The sequence below is a fragment of the Salmo trutta genome, chromosome 18, assembly GCF_901001165.1.
Source record: "Salmo trutta chromosome 18, fSalTru1.1, whole genome shotgun sequence".
Lineage (NCBI taxonomy): Eukaryota > Metazoa > Chordata > Actinopteri > Salmoniformes > Salmonidae > Salmo > Salmo trutta.
Genome location: NC_042974.1, coordinates 42,389,334 through 42,406,403, shown reverse-complemented (window position 1 = coordinate 42,406,403; position 17,070 = coordinate 42,389,334). Strand labels below are relative to the sequence as shown.

At 43.5% G+C, this 17,070-nt stretch overlaps 1 protein-coding gene across 3 annotated transcripts in view; it reads left to right on the top strand.

Moving 5' to 3' along the window:
- The window catches only part of LOC115153320 (anaphase-promoting complex subunit 1), a 65,867-nt gene that overhangs the window by 45,953 nt on the left and 2,844 nt on the right, over positions 1–17,070 (top strand). For 2 of the 3 annotated variants that reach the window (XM_029698642.1, XM_029698641.1), the window contains exons 29-47: positions 550–821; positions 1,605–1,839; positions 3,290–3,381; positions 3,656–3,790; positions 4,413–4,495; positions 4,756–4,834; positions 5,186–5,260; positions 5,680–5,741; positions 5,850–5,940; positions 6,014–6,067; positions 6,225–6,418; positions 7,849–7,935; positions 8,484–8,601; positions 11,913–11,990; positions 12,297–12,364; positions 14,162–14,300; positions 15,101–15,187; positions 15,543–15,638; positions 16,281–16,482. In XM_029698642.1, coding sequence (XP_029554502.1) covers positions 550–821; positions 1,605–1,839; positions 3,290–3,381; positions 3,656–3,790; positions 4,413–4,495; positions 4,756–4,834; positions 5,186–5,260; positions 5,680–5,741; positions 5,850–5,940; positions 6,014–6,067; positions 6,225–6,418; positions 7,849–7,935; positions 8,484–8,601; positions 11,913–11,990; positions 12,297–12,364; positions 14,162–14,300; positions 15,101–15,187; positions 15,543–15,638; positions 16,281–16,482 — 2,247 coding nt within the window. The remainder of the gene's footprint in view (positions 1–549; positions 822–1,604; positions 1,840–3,289; positions 3,382–3,655; positions 3,791–4,412; positions 4,496–4,755; positions 4,835–5,185; positions 5,261–5,679; positions 5,742–5,849; positions 5,941–6,013; positions 6,068–6,224; positions 6,419–7,848; positions 7,936–8,483; positions 8,602–11,912; positions 11,991–12,296; positions 12,365–14,161; positions 14,301–15,100; positions 15,188–15,542; positions 15,639–16,280; positions 16,483–17,070) is intronic. The other variant, XM_029698643.1, reaches the window with a different exon arrangement.

Sequence of the window (17,070 nt, the reverse complement as noted above, 5' to 3'; positions counted from 1 at the left end):
TTTCACACACCCTCGATTTTTGAAATGCAGTGTATTTGACATTTAATTGTACATAAAGCTTAGAGAAAACAAAGAAATCGTGAATCGCTAGTAAGTTTGAAAAAAATGTAGATATTATTTTTAGGCCATATCGCCCAACCCTACTTCAAACACGTTTACAGAAATAGTTATGACAAAGCATCAAGTACAGGAATATGTTGTTTTTCCTTTGAAGATCTGAGTAAAAAGCCTTTTCTCAGTCTGTCTATACAAGTTCAATCTCTGGGTGTGTTTTTAACAGCAGCCCACAAGAAAGCTCACAAAGCTCACTTTAGTCAGTCTGGATCTGTAATTACAGCTGGTGCTTCAGTGTGTTGTGTTTTAGGATAAGGGAAAGAATGCAATGTGTGTGATCACTGTGATGAGAAGCAGAAACTTATTTTGAACCCGGCAGGCCATGTTTACATTGCTCCTTGGTGCCAACGTGATTCTGGACTAAATGTCGAGAATGCATGCATGCGTGTGGAGTTTGTCAGAATCCGATATGGAGTCTTGTGTTTCTGGTGACAGGTCGTGCGCCCCCTCAGAACACCATGGTAGATCTGAACAGCGGGAACATTGATGTTCCTCCCAACATGACGAGCTGGTCCAGCTTTCACAACGGGGTGGCTGCGGGCCTGAAAATCGCCCCGGCCTCCCAGGTGGACTCTGCCTGGATTGCCTACAACAAACCCAAGAGCCCCGAGCTGGCCAACGAGTATGCAGGCTTCCTCATGGCTCTGGGCCTCAATGGACACCTCACCAAGTTGGCCACACTCAACATACATGACTATTTAACCAAGGTGAGCATGCATGCAAACACAGGTTCTGCGGTTGAGTTTAGTCGTGTAGTTTTTGTCATTACATGTTTTGAAGCTTCTCTAGATTGCACGTTGGTTTTAGCAGAAATTATCTCTCGGCATCCTGTTATTTTTCTCACATGAAAGTGGGAAGGCCTCAGCGCGCTGAGAGCGGAGTTTCACTTTGACTTTTCCCTGGCAGTGACGCATAGCAACTTTCTCATTTCCAGTTAGGCCTGCCATAGAAGGCTGTGTGGTCATATCTATCACATCTCTCAGCTCAGGAAAGATCAGTGGTTATTTACTACAGTATACGATTTTACTACTATTCTCATTCTTGCTAGCTTATCACCTGTGCCAGGACAGATGAGCCTACATTGGAGCACAACGTGTGAACTTTTAAAGGTCTGCTGCTGTATTGTTAATTAGAATATAGTACAGCAGTCTTTGATGGCTGAAAATAAATATTGAATTATTTAAGTATGAAAGGGATCAGGTGATTTACGCAAAATTAGTACTTTCAAATGTTCTCATTCGTTTTGTTATGTAGCATAATTCTGTGATGAAGGAGAAAACAACTACTTTTAGACTGAACTGCAGTGTAGTTTGGTTCCCCCAAAAAGAGGAAGAGGGCAAAAAATCTACCTGCTCTGATCTGTTATAACCTCATTGTTTTACACTCGCTCCCCAGTAACTCAATCTCTCCATTTGTTAATAAACAAGTGAACCCCTCTGTGCATGAAGTCCATGGGGGACTAATGAAAATGGCTGCCGGTGTGTCCTCAGGGCCACGAGATGACAAGCATCGGGCTGCTCCTGGGTGTGTCTGCAGCCAAGCTGAGTACCATGGACATGTCAATCACCCGCCTGCTGAGCATCCACATTCCCGCACTGCTCCCTCCCACCTCCACTGAGCTGGATGTACCGCACAACGTTCAGGTGGCGGCCGTGGTGGGCATCGGCCTGGTCTACCAGGGCACAGGACACCGCCACAACGCGGAGGTGCTGCTCGCTGAGATCGGTCAGTGATAGATACGTCCCTAATGAAGTAAATGTTTTGCAGGGAGGAGGGCATACAACACTAAATACAAAACAAGACACAAACTGTTTTGACATGGAACTGCTGGTCCCACATAAAACAAACAACATAAATGCTTTATAATAGCATACGTAGACTTCATAAGTGCAACAGATATGTCACATATCATTTATAAGCTTATGTCATGTTGTAAAGTGTGACATAACAGCTCCCAACGTAGGATGCATTGCACAACCTAATTTCTTATAAGATTTTAGGATGGTTGTGCGAATTGTCGCGTTTAATTCTTCAAGTTTTACTGGTGAAATGTCCATACAGCATCTGCATGCCAACCATTTAATTTCATGGGGATATTCATTTAGATCTTGAATTAACAACAGTGTTGTTTTGAATTACGTACGCTGAGCAAATTTTAGCGCAGATGGTGTTAGCAAACTGTAGGATACCTGTATTTTGTTTCAATCGAAGCACATATTTTGCCTAGTGGTGCGCACTGTTTTGGCCGCATGAGAGAGATTTGACCATTCATACAATCATCCAGTAAGAAATTATATGTTTTTTGTCTTACGGTAACTTTCTATGCTATTCCGTTCTATTATGTAGAATACTATCATGTGATCTTGCAGACATTGATTCGCTCATGCGCAGAATCATCTGACCTTTAGCTGTCGGAAGCAGGGTTTCTGAGAACTCTGATCCGCAGCCTCGCCCTTTATTTATTCACTGTCTTTATTTAACCTGGTCAGTTTACTCAGAGCATGTGTCATTGGCTTAGCATTACACTGTAGGCCTCACATGACAGTTAGCCCTGACCTGCTCCAGGCCAGAACACAAGGTTTTCACCACATCAATACAGTTTCACACTGTTTAGATGGGGCAAGTAATGTCAGGTGGAATCCCACACTTCATATCAGCATCTTAATTTGCCCGGGTTATGTCAGCCTTTTATGAAGCACATTCTTTTTTGGGAAATGTACATTGTGTGTTATATCACATTTAGCAATGCACCCTACATATGGTGCTGTTATGTCACCCTTTAGTAGTCCCTTTAGTTACAGTATGCTTAAGCCAGATGATTTGTGAAGTGTCTATGTTGTGCCTGGATATTGAATAGATTATAGGTGCTGGCGCTCCAACCAAGATTTTAAAAATTGTCTGGACCGCTGAAGGGGTGCTCAGTCCTTAGAATGTACAACTGAAATGTCTAAGGAAGGTTCAGCACAGCAGCCTTATTCTCTTCAATGATATGTATTGCTGGCACGTTTTGGAGCAAGCTTTGTTGTCAAGGCAGAACTTTCTCTAAGATACGTCAGCAAAACAATATTAAATCATTGAAGTAAAATGTATTCTTTCAAATATGGTGCTTTGATGATGGAGCTTACTCCGGAACTCCAATAAATAATGAAGTTAACAGATGTTCTTCTTCCTGCAGGTCGACCCCCTGGTCCTGAGATGGAGTACTGTACAGACCGCGAGTCCTACTCCCTTGCCGCTGGGCTGGCCCTGGGCATGGTCTGTCTGGGGGTAAGTGTAGTAGTACACACTGCAATTACACTATTGGATCAGCTCTGCGGTAAGTTACTTACTGTACTCCTGTGTATGTAGAGAGGTAATAGAAAGAGGAAATGCTCTCACATGGAAAGCGCTCTTCATACTTCAAAAGGCTGCTGAATGGAAAAAGGTGACTAAATGCATCACTAGCGTTCCCTCAGGACGTGGATCATATAAAAAAACGGAAGAGGAGAGTTTCTCAGTCACTGAATGACCCCTTCCCCTCCCACCCTCTCTCTCTCCATAGCATGGCAGTAACCTAATAGGTATGTCTGACCTGAATGTCCCTGAGCAGCTCTACCAGTACATGGTGGGGGGGCATCGACGCACCCACGCCGGCATCAACAGAGAAAAACACAAGTCCCCCAGCTACCAGATCAAGGTAAAGGGGGAAAAAAGCAAACAGCAAGATAACTTTCCTCACTTGTAGGCTGTTAGGTTCTAAATAAACGGAGTAAAAACTCACGGACCGCTAGTAAAGCTCAAACCAAGTTTATTCACCCACTGGGTCACACAGCTGCATAAGACAAAAACATGTTCTCACCAGCACAAATATTTATACCCCCCTTTAGGCGGAGTCCTCTAAACATTACATCTTTGTTGCTAGGCAGGAAGTTAAGTGATGTGGGTACCTCGTCCCCCATTCCTCACTAATCCACAGCTATCCACCCTTATCAGTGACCGCAACCATGTGATTGCCTTTTCCCTTACTTAGTAACATTCCAAGCCCATGGCTCATATCCAAAGTCCATTCACCCCACCGTATACATTCCTCCTATATATAAACATTAACTTATGGTGTAGCAAGTATTTCAAATTACAACCCAACAAGGCCTACTGTCCAGTTCATCCCCATCTAACATATTAACATTTTTCCTGATGGCACAAAACCAAGTTCTAACAGAATACACTGCCCGGAGACTTTGTCCCAACTCTGAGGGTTTCTGGTTATTGTCTCAGGTTTTAAGTTTTTTTGTAACTAATGCCCCTGTTCTTTGTGACAGGAGGGTGACACCATCAACGTGGACGTCACCTGTCCTGGAGCGACTCTAGCCCTGGCCATGATCTACCTGAAAACCAACAATAGGTGAGAATGGATTCCACCACCACCACTCTTATTCTCATATTAGATTAGCCTTCAACGAGACGCAATGTCCTATTCTCTTATACTTGACTCCACTCAGCATGCTCCCTGTAAGTAATGGACTCCATCTAATCTTACACGGTGCATCACAGCACATCTTGACCCCAGCCCTCCAGCACATACAAAATGACTTCTTAAGTTATAAGCTATCACCTGGTTCTGTCTCAGGCTGCCATTAACACCTATTTTTCACCCCTTCACAGGTCTATCGCTGATTGGCTGAAAGCTCCAGACACCATGTTCCTCCTGGACTTCATCAAACCAGAGTTTCTGCTTCTCAGGGTGAGTCAGTGCAGTGAAGCTCAGCTACTGTAGCCACCGTGTACTAGCCACCACGGACCTGCCTTATTCACTATGCCAGACCCCAGAGTGTGCAAAGCTGTCATCAAGGCAAAGGGTGGCTACTTTGAAGAATCTAAAATATATTTTGATTTGTTAAACACTTTTTTGCTTTCTACTTGATTCCATATGTGTTATTTCAGAGTTTTGATGTCTTCACTATTATTCTACAATGTAGAAAATAAAGAAACCCTGGAATGAGTAGTGTCCAAACTTTTGACTGTTACTGGATATAATTCAAAATGTCTGATCCAGTACCCTCACACATTGTCACTGTCTGCTCTCCCTCCTCAGACACTGGCCAGGTGTATCATCATGTGGGATGAGATTCTACCCAACTCGGAGTGGGTGAGCAGTAATGTGCCTCAGGTAACTGCCCTGAATATGCACACATGCACGAACACTTCAACTCATTAGACACAAGTCACTGCCAGCACAAACCTCTACTCTGGACAAGTGGTAATATAATTTCGGCCTCGGGTTCTTGGGGTCAACAGTGCAGATGTCCCAGTCCATAGACATTAGAGGTTCGATCTGAGGCTCTTAATGTTGTTAGTTAGTCATACTGTGTGATGAACTTGTTAATGAATGACATCAGTGCTAATAAGGAAACCAAGTTTCAGTCCTCAAATGACTCTTTACTGCCAAGTGCATACGACTGAGGCAATAAGGCTCAATGACATTTCCTCCATCTGGAGCCATTTACATGTCAACAAGATCAAATTAGTTAATATCCCCAAAACAATGATTATAGAATCAAAGATCGGTTTGCTTTGTTTTGAATCCAGATAATCCAAGAGAACATTGGGAACCCAGTGGTTTCAGAGGATTTGAACATGGAAACTTTAGCGTGAGTACAAACTGACATTACTTAGTTTCCTTAGCTCTCTCCGCATGACTGGATTTGAGTTGGTGTGTTTAGTCTCATAATGATGTGTGTCACAACTTCTGTCCTCAGCCAAGCCCATGACTACATAATCGCTGGAGCATGCATGGCGGTGGGATTTCGCTTCGCTGGCTCGGCCAACTCAGACGCATTCGACTGCTTGGTAAAAAGCGCAAACTTCAAAATAAGTTGGTTATTTGGCTAGTTCGTCTCTAACCCTTCTGTTTCTCGCACAGTACAAGTTTGCAAGGAGTTTCATGCAGTGTTTGACATCAGCGACAGCGACGGTTGTAAGTTTCACTGCTTTCATATTTCTCCCAAACATAATGTTCATTTAAGCCATTAGAAGACACTCAAGCTCCAAATCACCACAACCAATTTTTCTCTCTCACCTTGACACTTTCTGCGTGTTTGTCTGTCTGTGTCTCTGTGTGTCTCCTATGCCAGACGGGCCACTATAACCTGCAGACATGTCTGAGCATGGTACTGCTGGCCCTGTCCATGGTGATGGCTGGCTCTGGTAACCTGAAGGTGCTGCAGCTCTGCCGCTTCCTCCACAAGAGGACCAGTGGAGAGATGAACTATGGCTTCCACATGGCCCACCACATGGCCCTGGGCCTGCTCTTCCTGGGAGGAGGGAGGTGAGACATCTTTCCACTACAGGTTTCAGCCAGCCTCTCCAATGGTCATAGCTGACATAAATATTGCTTGTACTGTCTTTTGCATTGAAAGTAAATCAAACATAATCTAGTCAAGGGATATTTTACTTTTCACCTGTCATTTGTATCCGTATCAATATTGATTGTATGTTTTGCTACAACACGTGTATAATGAGTTTACGTGTGAGGGCTGTCCTGTTATGTGAGTGTTCTTTATAACAAATATTTCAAATATCCCAGGGCTATGCAAACAGTGACTATGGGGTATCTAGTTTTATGTAACAATACTCATTACTGATGCTAAACCTGTCTCCTTATCAACATTTACTGGACAAACCCTTTGATTTTAGACTTGCTGTTTTTAGACTTGCTTATTTTAGGGCTGACAATTGCAGGCCCACAACTTCAAGGTCGCAATTTGAATGGCCTTATTGTAGTATTCTCAGCCTATTCCGGCCTTGAACATACGCCTGCATAAGGAAAGATTGTAGTGGGGAGCAGACACATGGCGTCTTTCTTTTAATCGTTTCTTGCGCACTCTATCTCTTTCTCTTTTTCTCTCTCTGGATGTGGTCTGTGGAGAATTATTTCATCCTGCATAGTAACCAATCGGCATACAGCCCTGCCAGTCTGGCTTTCATCATAGAACCTGAAGTGAAAAAAGTATCTTCTAATTCTGTGTAGCTACAGAGTTCCACAATGAGCCTAGTCTCAGCATAGGGAGTGGGTCAATTCTAACATAGTAATATTGCTCAGGGACAGGTTTCTGAAAATGAATTTGAGAAGCGCTAAATAAACAGCCATTCTCAGTGAATATGTTACTCTACAGTTCAAGATGAGATTGGTGTTGAGCAAACAGAAGTTGATTGTTGCTCTCTATGTTTGTGGGTCTTGTTATCAAGCTGACTTGTGTAGTAAATAGTGCAGTTTTTTTCACCTCTGTCTGTAATACACTTCGTAAAAACAGGAACATCCCAGCCAGTTCTCTTTATCCGTTGCCATGGCGAGTGCATGAGTGGCAGCTCGTGGGTTGAGAACTAATCTCTTCAGTTGGTATTTTAAGAGGCGAGACACCCCCTCACCTACACCAACCCAAACGAGTGATTTTTCTCTCCAAGCCGACACAATGGTTTGAACCAGCCTAAGCACACACTTAAGTGCAGCCATTTTTTTTGTATAATTTTTTTTTAAGTAGGGCTTTTATGAGCATATATTACGTCAGGTGCCTAGCAATTCAAAACTGTTTTGCCCAGGCCAAATTCCTCATTTTGTTCTTTGGACCTATTCACCAAAAAGGATTATATTGTAATATGTGCCAACATCAACACTCTGATGGGTTGTGCTTGTTTGTTTACATTTATGTCTGTATCCATGATGTCGTGGTCTGATGTTATCCCGTTGTCCTCTCCCAGGTACACTCTCAGCACCTCCAACTCGGCCATCGCTGCCTTGCTTTGTGCTCTCTACCCCCATTTCCCTGCCCACAGCACAGACAACCGGTAAGACAGATAACCTCAGGGATACAAACAATAGGTACAGCTTATCAAAGCTCTAAAATGGCAGGACAGACAGAGAGAGGTCTAACGTAAAGCATAGACTTTCAATGATCATAATGAATTCGGTGTATACTGTTTGACAGTATTGCTGTTTTGAGCTGTAGATTTTAAGAATTACAAAATGGGCCGTGAGACGGGGAGGGAGTGTTACATGAGGCGAGATAAGAAAGTCATCAAAACTTCTACTGACAGAGCCAAGTCAAGAGCTCTAAGTCAATGACCATAATTAAGAGTAGTTAAAGAATACCATATAGACGAGGGCTACTCAAGTATTGCAGATCTTTCGTTTCTACCTGGTAGGTGGTTTATCAATTGATTTGTAATTGATTAGACAATGTTCACTCATCTGGTCACTTCCGGCCGGGTCTGACTCAGTTGTTAATTTAAATCCAGTCAAGTTGATTTGATTTAGAAGGAAAGGGTGAAAAGCAGCAATGTTGTGGCCCTCCAGGTTCTTAATGTAAAATGTGTGTGTGATCTCTGTGCTTCAGGTACCACCTGCAGGCTTTGCGTCACCTGGGTGTCCTGGCGGCTGAGCCTCGTCTGCTGGTCCCAGTCGATGTGGACACACTGAAACCCTGCTACGCCCTGCTGGATGTCACATACAAGGTATTCAACTCAATGAGTTAGTCCCCAGTCAAAATACAACCCGTTGAGACCAATGCATGGTCATAATGCCCATTTAGTGTCAACCTAGCGGTGTCTGCTATAATCTTCATATGTGATACCTTCAAGATGAGTCTGACTCATTCATTCAGAATTAAAGCCACGTGTTAAAACAATCACTGGAGACCCAGGAACTTGAAAATGATGAAACTAAACAGGTGTTAATAGAGGGGAAGTTAACATTTTGGAATGCACTTCCCAGTTTCAGTTTTGCATGTACTCATCTGATCCCTCACTATAGAGTTGATTGGTACAGTGCGCACTTGTATTAGTAAGAGGCAATAGCAGAAGTGGAAGCTACATGCAATACATCAGAATTTGGCCCTGCTAATAGTAGTAGCAACAAGCAACTGTGGACTTCCCTGTATTTAATAGTGATCTTGTTACACAGGAGAACTCATGTTGAACTTTTTCGCTCTCATTTACTGAAAGCGTCATAGGTGTCCGACTGGGCCCTCTCTTGCGTCATACATTTTCCTGTGAACATAGCCGTAGTTGTCACTTCCTCTATTTAACCTTATTTGAGGAGGCTTTGGTACTGTATGTCTGTCATTTCATTATTATCCTAAAATGGCATTACATGCACACAATTTTTTTTGTTACCTTTATTTAACTAGGCAAGTCAGTTATTAAGAACAAATTATTTACAATAATGACGGCCTTACAATGACGGCCTACCAAAAGGCCTCCTGCCGGGACGGGGGATTAAAAATACAAAAAATGTCAATATAAATATAGTACAAAACACACATCACGACAAGAGAGCCAACACAACACTACATAAAGAGAGACCGAAGATGACAACACAGCATGGTAGCAACACAACATGACAACAACATGGTAGCAACACAACATGGCAGCAGCACAACATGGTAGCAGCACAAAACATGGTACAAACATTATTGGGCATAGACAATAGCACAAAGGACAAGAAGGTAGAGACAACAATACATCATGCAAAGCAGCCACAACTGTCAGTAAGAGCGTCCATGATTGAGTCTTTGAATGAAGAGATGGAGATAGAACTGTCCAGTTTGAGTATTTGTTGCAGCTCGTTCCAGTTGCTAGCTGCAGCAAACTGAAAAGGCGAGTGACCCAGGGATGTGGGTGCTTTGGTGACCTTTAACAGAATGTGACTGGCAGAACAGGTGTTCTATGTGCTCAAGATATTGTTCTTGGGCACATACAATAAGGTAACCTGCCTAAATGAATTACTGACCCATAGCATTCACGTCAGTAGCCATGAAGTTCTTTGAAAGGCTGGTCATGGCTCACATCAACACCATTATCCCAGAAACCCTAGACCCACTCCAATTTGCATACCATCCCAACATATCCACAGATGATGCAATCTCTATTGCACTCCACACTGCCCTTTCACACCTGGACAAAAGGAACAGCTATGTGAGAATGCTATTCATTGACTACAGCTCAGCGTTCAACACCATAATGCCCTTCGAAGCTCATCACTAAGCCAAGGACCCTGGGACTAAATAACTCCCTCTGCAACTGGATCCTAGACTTCCTGACGGGCCGCCCCCAGCTGTTAAGGGTAGATAACAACACATCCGCCACGCAGATCCTCAACACGGGGGCCCCTCAGGGGTGCGTGCTCAGTCCCCTCCTGTACTCCCTCTTCACTCATGACTGCACGGCTAGGCACGACTCCAACACCGTCATTAAGTTTGCAGATGACACAACAGTGGTAGGCCTGATCAACGACAAGACAGCCTATAGGGAGGAGGTCAGAGACCTGGCCGTGTGGTGCCAGGACAACAACCTCTCCCTCAATGTGATCAAGACAAAGGAGAAGATTGTGGACTACAGGAAAAGGGGGACCGAGCACGCCCCCGTTCTCATCGACGGGGCTGTAGTGGTTGAGAGCTTCAAGTTCCTTGGTGTCCCCATCACCAACAAACTGTCATGGTCCAAACACACCAAGACAGTTGTGAAGAGGGCACGACAAAACCTATTTCCCCTCAGGAGACTGAAAAGATTTGGCATGGGTCCTCAGATCCTCAAAAGGTCCTACAGCTGCACGATCGAGAGCATCCTTTCTGGTTGCATCACTGCCTGGTATGGCAACTGCTCGGCCTCCGACCGCAAGGCACTACAAAGGGTAGTGTGTACGGCACAGTACATCACTGGGGCCAAGCTTCCTGCCATCCAGGACCTCTATATCAGGCGGTGTCAGAGGAAGAACCTAACAATTGTCAGACTCCAGCCACCCTATTCATAGACTCTTCTCTCTGCTTCCGCACGGCAAGCAGTACCGGAGCGCCAAGTCTAGGTCCAAGAGGCTTCTAAACAGCTTCTACCCCCAAGCCATAAGACTCCTGAACATCTAATCAAATGGCTACCCAAACTATTTGCATTGCCCCCCCCCCACTCATCTTTTACGATGCTGCTAGTCTCTTATCTATGAATAGTCACTTTAACTCTACCTACATGTACAAATTACCTCAATTACCTCGACTAACCGGTGCCCCCCGCACATTGACTCTGTACCGGTACCTCCTGTATATAGCCTCACTCTTGTTATTTTACTGCTGTTCATGAATTATTTGTTACTTTTATTTCTTTAGGTGTTTTTCTTAAAACTGTATTGTTGGTTAAGGGCTTGTAAGTAAGCATTTCACTGTAAGGTGAGGTAAGGTGTTGTATTCAGTGCATGTGACAAATAACATGTGATTTGATATGGAGGATGAGGGCTGCAGTTAATATCTCAGATAGGGGGGGTGAGGCCTAAGATGATGATGTGGCCGGGGACACTTTGCTTCTTCGAAGTCCAATATCTTGAAAACATGACTGCTGACATGCAACTGATTTTGGGAGTGTATCAACAGTGGACTAATTTTAAAAAATACCAAAATATACTTTTCGACTGGAGTTTTCCTTGAAGGTTGGGTTTGCGGGTTCACCATGAAGTGCTCCTTATTTCAATTACTCTGGAACAGCAGAGGGAGAGACATGCTGCGCACATCAATTATAATGACACCCCCTGCATGTGTGCAATCACACACTTCACCTCTGCACGTACACACACACTGCATATTTCGATGTTCACTATGATGTTGCATGCAGCACACGTGTACATGATTTGAATGTGTACATGGTGAATTTACATTTTCCTTTTTTTGCGCACACAGCTTTAGCCCATGTTTCAGTTCATCTTATGTATAATGGCTGTGTTTCTGTGTTAATTTCTTCTTGAAAGTCTTCAGAGCATATTTTTTTCTTCATCTCCGTATCAGGAGACTCCATGGTATGAGGAGACTACAGTGGAGCTGATGGCCCCCACCATGTTGCCTGAGCTGCAGCTCCTCAAAAAGGTAGAAGGAAATGTAGTACTTTGTGCAGCCTGACTACATTTGTCTGATAATCTTTCTGTTTAGTCTTGTCAAGCAGGATGGTTGATGTCAACATTAAAATTTACAAAATGTTTGTTTCGAAATGAGTAATGCGATTTGGACTTATTCATAAGCTTTTCTTACTTCCTTTTTATATACAATACAGGGAAGAAAGGTCACTTAGGGTGGTAAAACTCAGCTGTTACAAAAAAATGATATTTTCACATTGTTCTCAAAATAAAGTTTAAGAAAGTATTGGCTGACCTACTTGTTTTAATGTGCTTACAGGTGAAAGTAAAAGGACCAAGATACTGGGAGCTGTCCATAGACATGAGTAAAGGGACTCAACATCTAGAGTAAGTCCTTTACTTGTATGTGAAAAGTTTCTGGCCTAATATACAGATTCATATCATGATATCTCTGTGGGTGAGAAGTTACCAGGTCTATGTCCATTGATGTCTTTACGATACAGAGAGTTTGTAATGTGCTGCTGTAATGGTTGATAATGGCCGCAAAAGTTGTTTTGTCCATCCTAACGGGCGACCCAAAATGTGTGTGTTTGACTATAAAAACGTCCTTTTTTCAGGACCCTGTCTTTCAAAGATAATTTGTAAAAATCCAAATACCTTTACAGATCTTCATTGTAAAGGGTTTAAACACTGTTTCCCATGCTTGTTCAATGAACCATAAACAATTAATGAACATGCACCGGTGGAACGGTCGTTAAGAAACTAACAGCTTACAGACGGTAGGCAATTAAGATCACAGTTATGAAAACTTAGGACACTAAAGAGGTCTTTCTACTTACTCTGAAAAACACCAAAAGAAAGATCCCAGGGTCCCTGCTCATCTGCGTGAACCTGCCTTAGGCATGCTGCAAGGAGGCATGAGGACTGCAGATGTGGCCAGGGCAATAAATTGCAATGTCCGTACTGAGATGCCTGAGACAGGACAGACAGCTGATCGTCCTCGCAGTGGCAGACCACGTGTAACACCTGCACAGGATCGGTACATCCGAACATCACACCTGCGGGACAGATGTTCGGATGTACCGATCCTGTGCAGGTGTTACACGTGGTCTGCCACTGCTTGGGCAGTTGTTGTTGCCATCCAAATCAAATTTTATTGGTCACATACACATGGTTAACATCTGCTAACTATGTTTATGTGACCAATAAAATTAGATTTGGATGGCAACAACAACGGCCCGAGATACACCAGGAACGCACAATCCCTCCATCAGTGCTCAGACTGTCTGCAATAGGCTGAGAGAGGCTGGACTGAGGGCTTGTAGGCCTGTTGTAAGGCAGGTCCTCACCAGACATCACCGGCAACAACGTCGCCTATGGGCACAAACCCACGGTCGCTGGACCAGAATGGACTGGCAAAAAGTGCTCTTCACTGACAAGTCGCGGTTTTGACTCACCAGGGGTGATGGTCAAATTTGCATTTATCGTCGAATGTATGAGCGGTACACCGAGGCCTGTACTCTGGAGCGGGATCGATTTAGGGGTGGAGGGTCCGTCATGGTCTGGGGCGGTGTGTCACAGCATCATCGAACTGAGCTTGTTGTCATTGCAGGCAACCTCAACGCTGCGCGTTACAGGGAAGACCTCCTCCCTCATGTGGTCCCCTTCCTGCAGGCTCATCCTGACATAACCCTCCAGCATGACAATGCCACCAGCCATACTGCTTGTTCAGACAGGAATGTCAGTGTTCTGCCATGGCCAGCGAAGAGCCCGGATCTCAATCCCATTCAGCACGTCTGGGACCTGTTGGATCGGAGGGTGAGGGCTAGGGCCATTCCCTCCAGAAATGTCTGGGAACTTGCGGGTGCCTTGTTGGATGAGTGGGGTAACATCTCACAGCAAGAACTGGCAAATCTGGTGCAGTCCATGAGGAGGAGATGCACTGCAGTACTTGATGCAGCTGGAGGCCACACCAAATACTGACTTACTTTTGATTTTGACCCCCCCTTTGTTCAGGGACACATTATTCCATTTCTGTTAGTCACATGTCTGTGGAACTTGTTCAGTTTATTTCTGTGGTTGAATCTTATGTTCATACAAATATTTACTCATGTTTGCTGAAAATAAACGCAGTTGACAGTGAGAAGATGTTGTTTTTGTTTTCTCTCTATATATGTGTTGTAGGTCCATTCTTTCCAGAGATGGGGTTCTGTATGTGAAGCTACGTGCGGGGCAGCTGCCCTATAAGGATGACCCTCGGGGTTGGAAGAGTCTATTAGCCCCCAATGTCAACAACAGGAACTCAGAAGTCCGCACATTCAAGGTACAAACATCCTGACCCTCCGCTTACAATCCAATCCTTTTATGGTGCAACAAAGGAACAACATGTTTCTATGTTAGTGCTACTTTAGCACTATAGTAATATTGTATACATAGAAGGTTCAGTCATACTTTACAATACAGGTCATATTTGAGAAGGTCTGGTCACAAATTTCCTAGGTGTGGCAAAGGTCCTGTTGAGTATGGCTGGCATACAATATTTTTTTATTTAACCTTTATTTAACTTGGCAAGTCAGTTAAGAACAAATTATTATTTACAATGACAGCCTACCGGGACAGTGGGTTACCTTGTTCAGGGGTAGAAGGACAGATTTTTTAACTTGTCAGCTCTGGGATTTGATCCAGCAACCTTTCGGTTACTGGTCCAACACTCTAACCACTGGGCTACCTGCTAGACCAGTACACACATGTATGTCAAGGTTGAGGAAATTGAATAGCTAAAATCAGTATAACAGACCTAGTATAATGAGTCAGAAAGGGTAAAATAGGTCATATTGATGCACATATAATCCCAGTATAACAAGGAGTATTCACGTGACATCACTCTGGAGTGGCGGAACGAAACCAATATGTCTTGACAGTATGTGTGACCACTTATTTCCCTGTGCACTCAATGTCAACCTCTGTACCTGTCTATTGCCCAATAGCCTTCTCAGTCAATATGTCCAACTAGGTGCAATACATCATCCCTCATTGGAAACCTCCCATAGCCCTTCAGTGTAAGTGCCTCCCGTAGGCACGATCAGCAGATCTTGTTGTAGCAGGGTTTTTTTTCTCCCACAGCCTGAGGCCATCTCAACCTTCACCTCCGACGCTGCCTTGGTCTCCTTTGCTGAATACTTTTGTAAAGCCTCGGAGAGCGTGAAACATGTGAGTTGATTAGGAAAGTATGGTATATGGTGCAGCAGGAGGCACGTGGCAGCTATAGGTTAACATTCAAACACGGAGGACAAATTTGACTTAGACTGCCTATGTCTCTCCCCTTGTGAATGGACTTGTTAATCACTTGAATCCCATTTACACCAGTTACATATTACATCCGTATATGTAATTGGAGACACTGTGAAATTGAAGGAGATTGGTGATAACCTTTTGTTCATGATTTTATTTCAATTATTGAAACACCTTTCACTGCCTATTTTATAATTCCAGATTGTTTCTCATTGTTCAATTGATAAGCTCGCACTGAATGGCACTTATATTTACTGTTGTTGTCTTTGTCCAGAAACAGGACACTTTGGCCTTATTCTCTGCCATTCTATATGAGTGTGTCACTCAGGAGAACCCTGAGATGCTGCCGACATACATCGCTATTGATCAGGTAAGAAACATAGAAATGACCCATACAATAGCAACAGTGGTCTCTCCAACCCTGTTCCTGGAGAGCTAACCTGTAGGTTTTCGCTCCAACCCCAGTTGAAACTAACCTGATTCAGTTTGTCAACGTGCTAATTATTAGAATAATGTGCACTAGATTAGGGTTGGAGTAAAAACCTACAGGACTGTAGTTCTCCAGGAACAGTGTTGGATAGCCCTGATGTACATACTTCCACTCATAGAATGCAACTGTATTACTGTTAGTTAAAGATTCACTATGCAGAAATTGCTCTGCCATTTCCTGGTTGCTAAAGTTCTAATAGTTCCCTAATTTCCGTTTATGTGACGAAACAAGCAAGTATAGTGTAGAGAATCATTCACCATCTAAACCGCTGTGAAATATACTTTCCGTAACCAAAAGTAAAAGACACAAAAACAAAACTTAAGCACGGGAAGCATACAAATAGAGTACATGGAACAGATCTACCGCTTCTTAGACTTGCTTTCAATGAGTGACAGATCTATAATAAAAGTTTTCATAGATTGACTTTTCCCAATGCAAACTGATGTCACTTCAATGTGCTCTCGATTGTATTTCTCCAATGTCTTCTCTCTCTCTGTGTGTGTTGACTGTTTTCTCCCCCAGGCGGTACGGACCCTGGAGCAGACGGAGATGTGTGAGACGTTTGCTCTGTGGCAGATGAGACTGGTGTTGGAGCTGTGTGAGAGCAGGGTGCTGCAGCACAGACTGAGGGAGGGGGCACAGGGCAGGGGGCTGCTACTCAGCTCTGAGTTCCTGCCTGTCATGAAAAACTCTGCTGATGGCACCCTGGACCGCTGGCTCACTGGTGAGCAGTCTCAACACAGTGGATAGACTGTTAACACATCAATTTGAATGTACACAGTACAGTTTGTACCAGTGTGTACCTGTACTATGACACACAGTTCCCGTCAATGGGACTGTACGTGTCAGAACATGTCTTTGGGTGTGACAACTAAAGACGTGGGAAACGTGGGAGGTGATTATGGCAGGCTTTCTTTCTCATGAAATATTGGCAAGTGGCAACCATCAATAGAAAACGGATTGTGATAGTCTTAAATTAGGAATAAATCAAATCAAATGTTATTTGTCACATGCGCCGAATACAAACGGTGTAGACGATACCGTGAAATGCTTACTTACAAGCCCTTAACCAACAATGCAGTTTTAAGAAAATATTTACTAAATAAACTAAAGTAATTTTTATTTTATTTTTTAAGTAACATAATAAACTAACAATAACGAGGCTATATATAGTGGGTATCGGTACTGAGAAAATGTGCGGAGGTACAGGTTAGTTGAGATAATTGAGGTAATATGTACATGTAGGTAGGGGTAAAGTGACTATGCATAGATAATAAACAGCGAGTAGCAGCAGTGTAAAAACAAAGGGGGC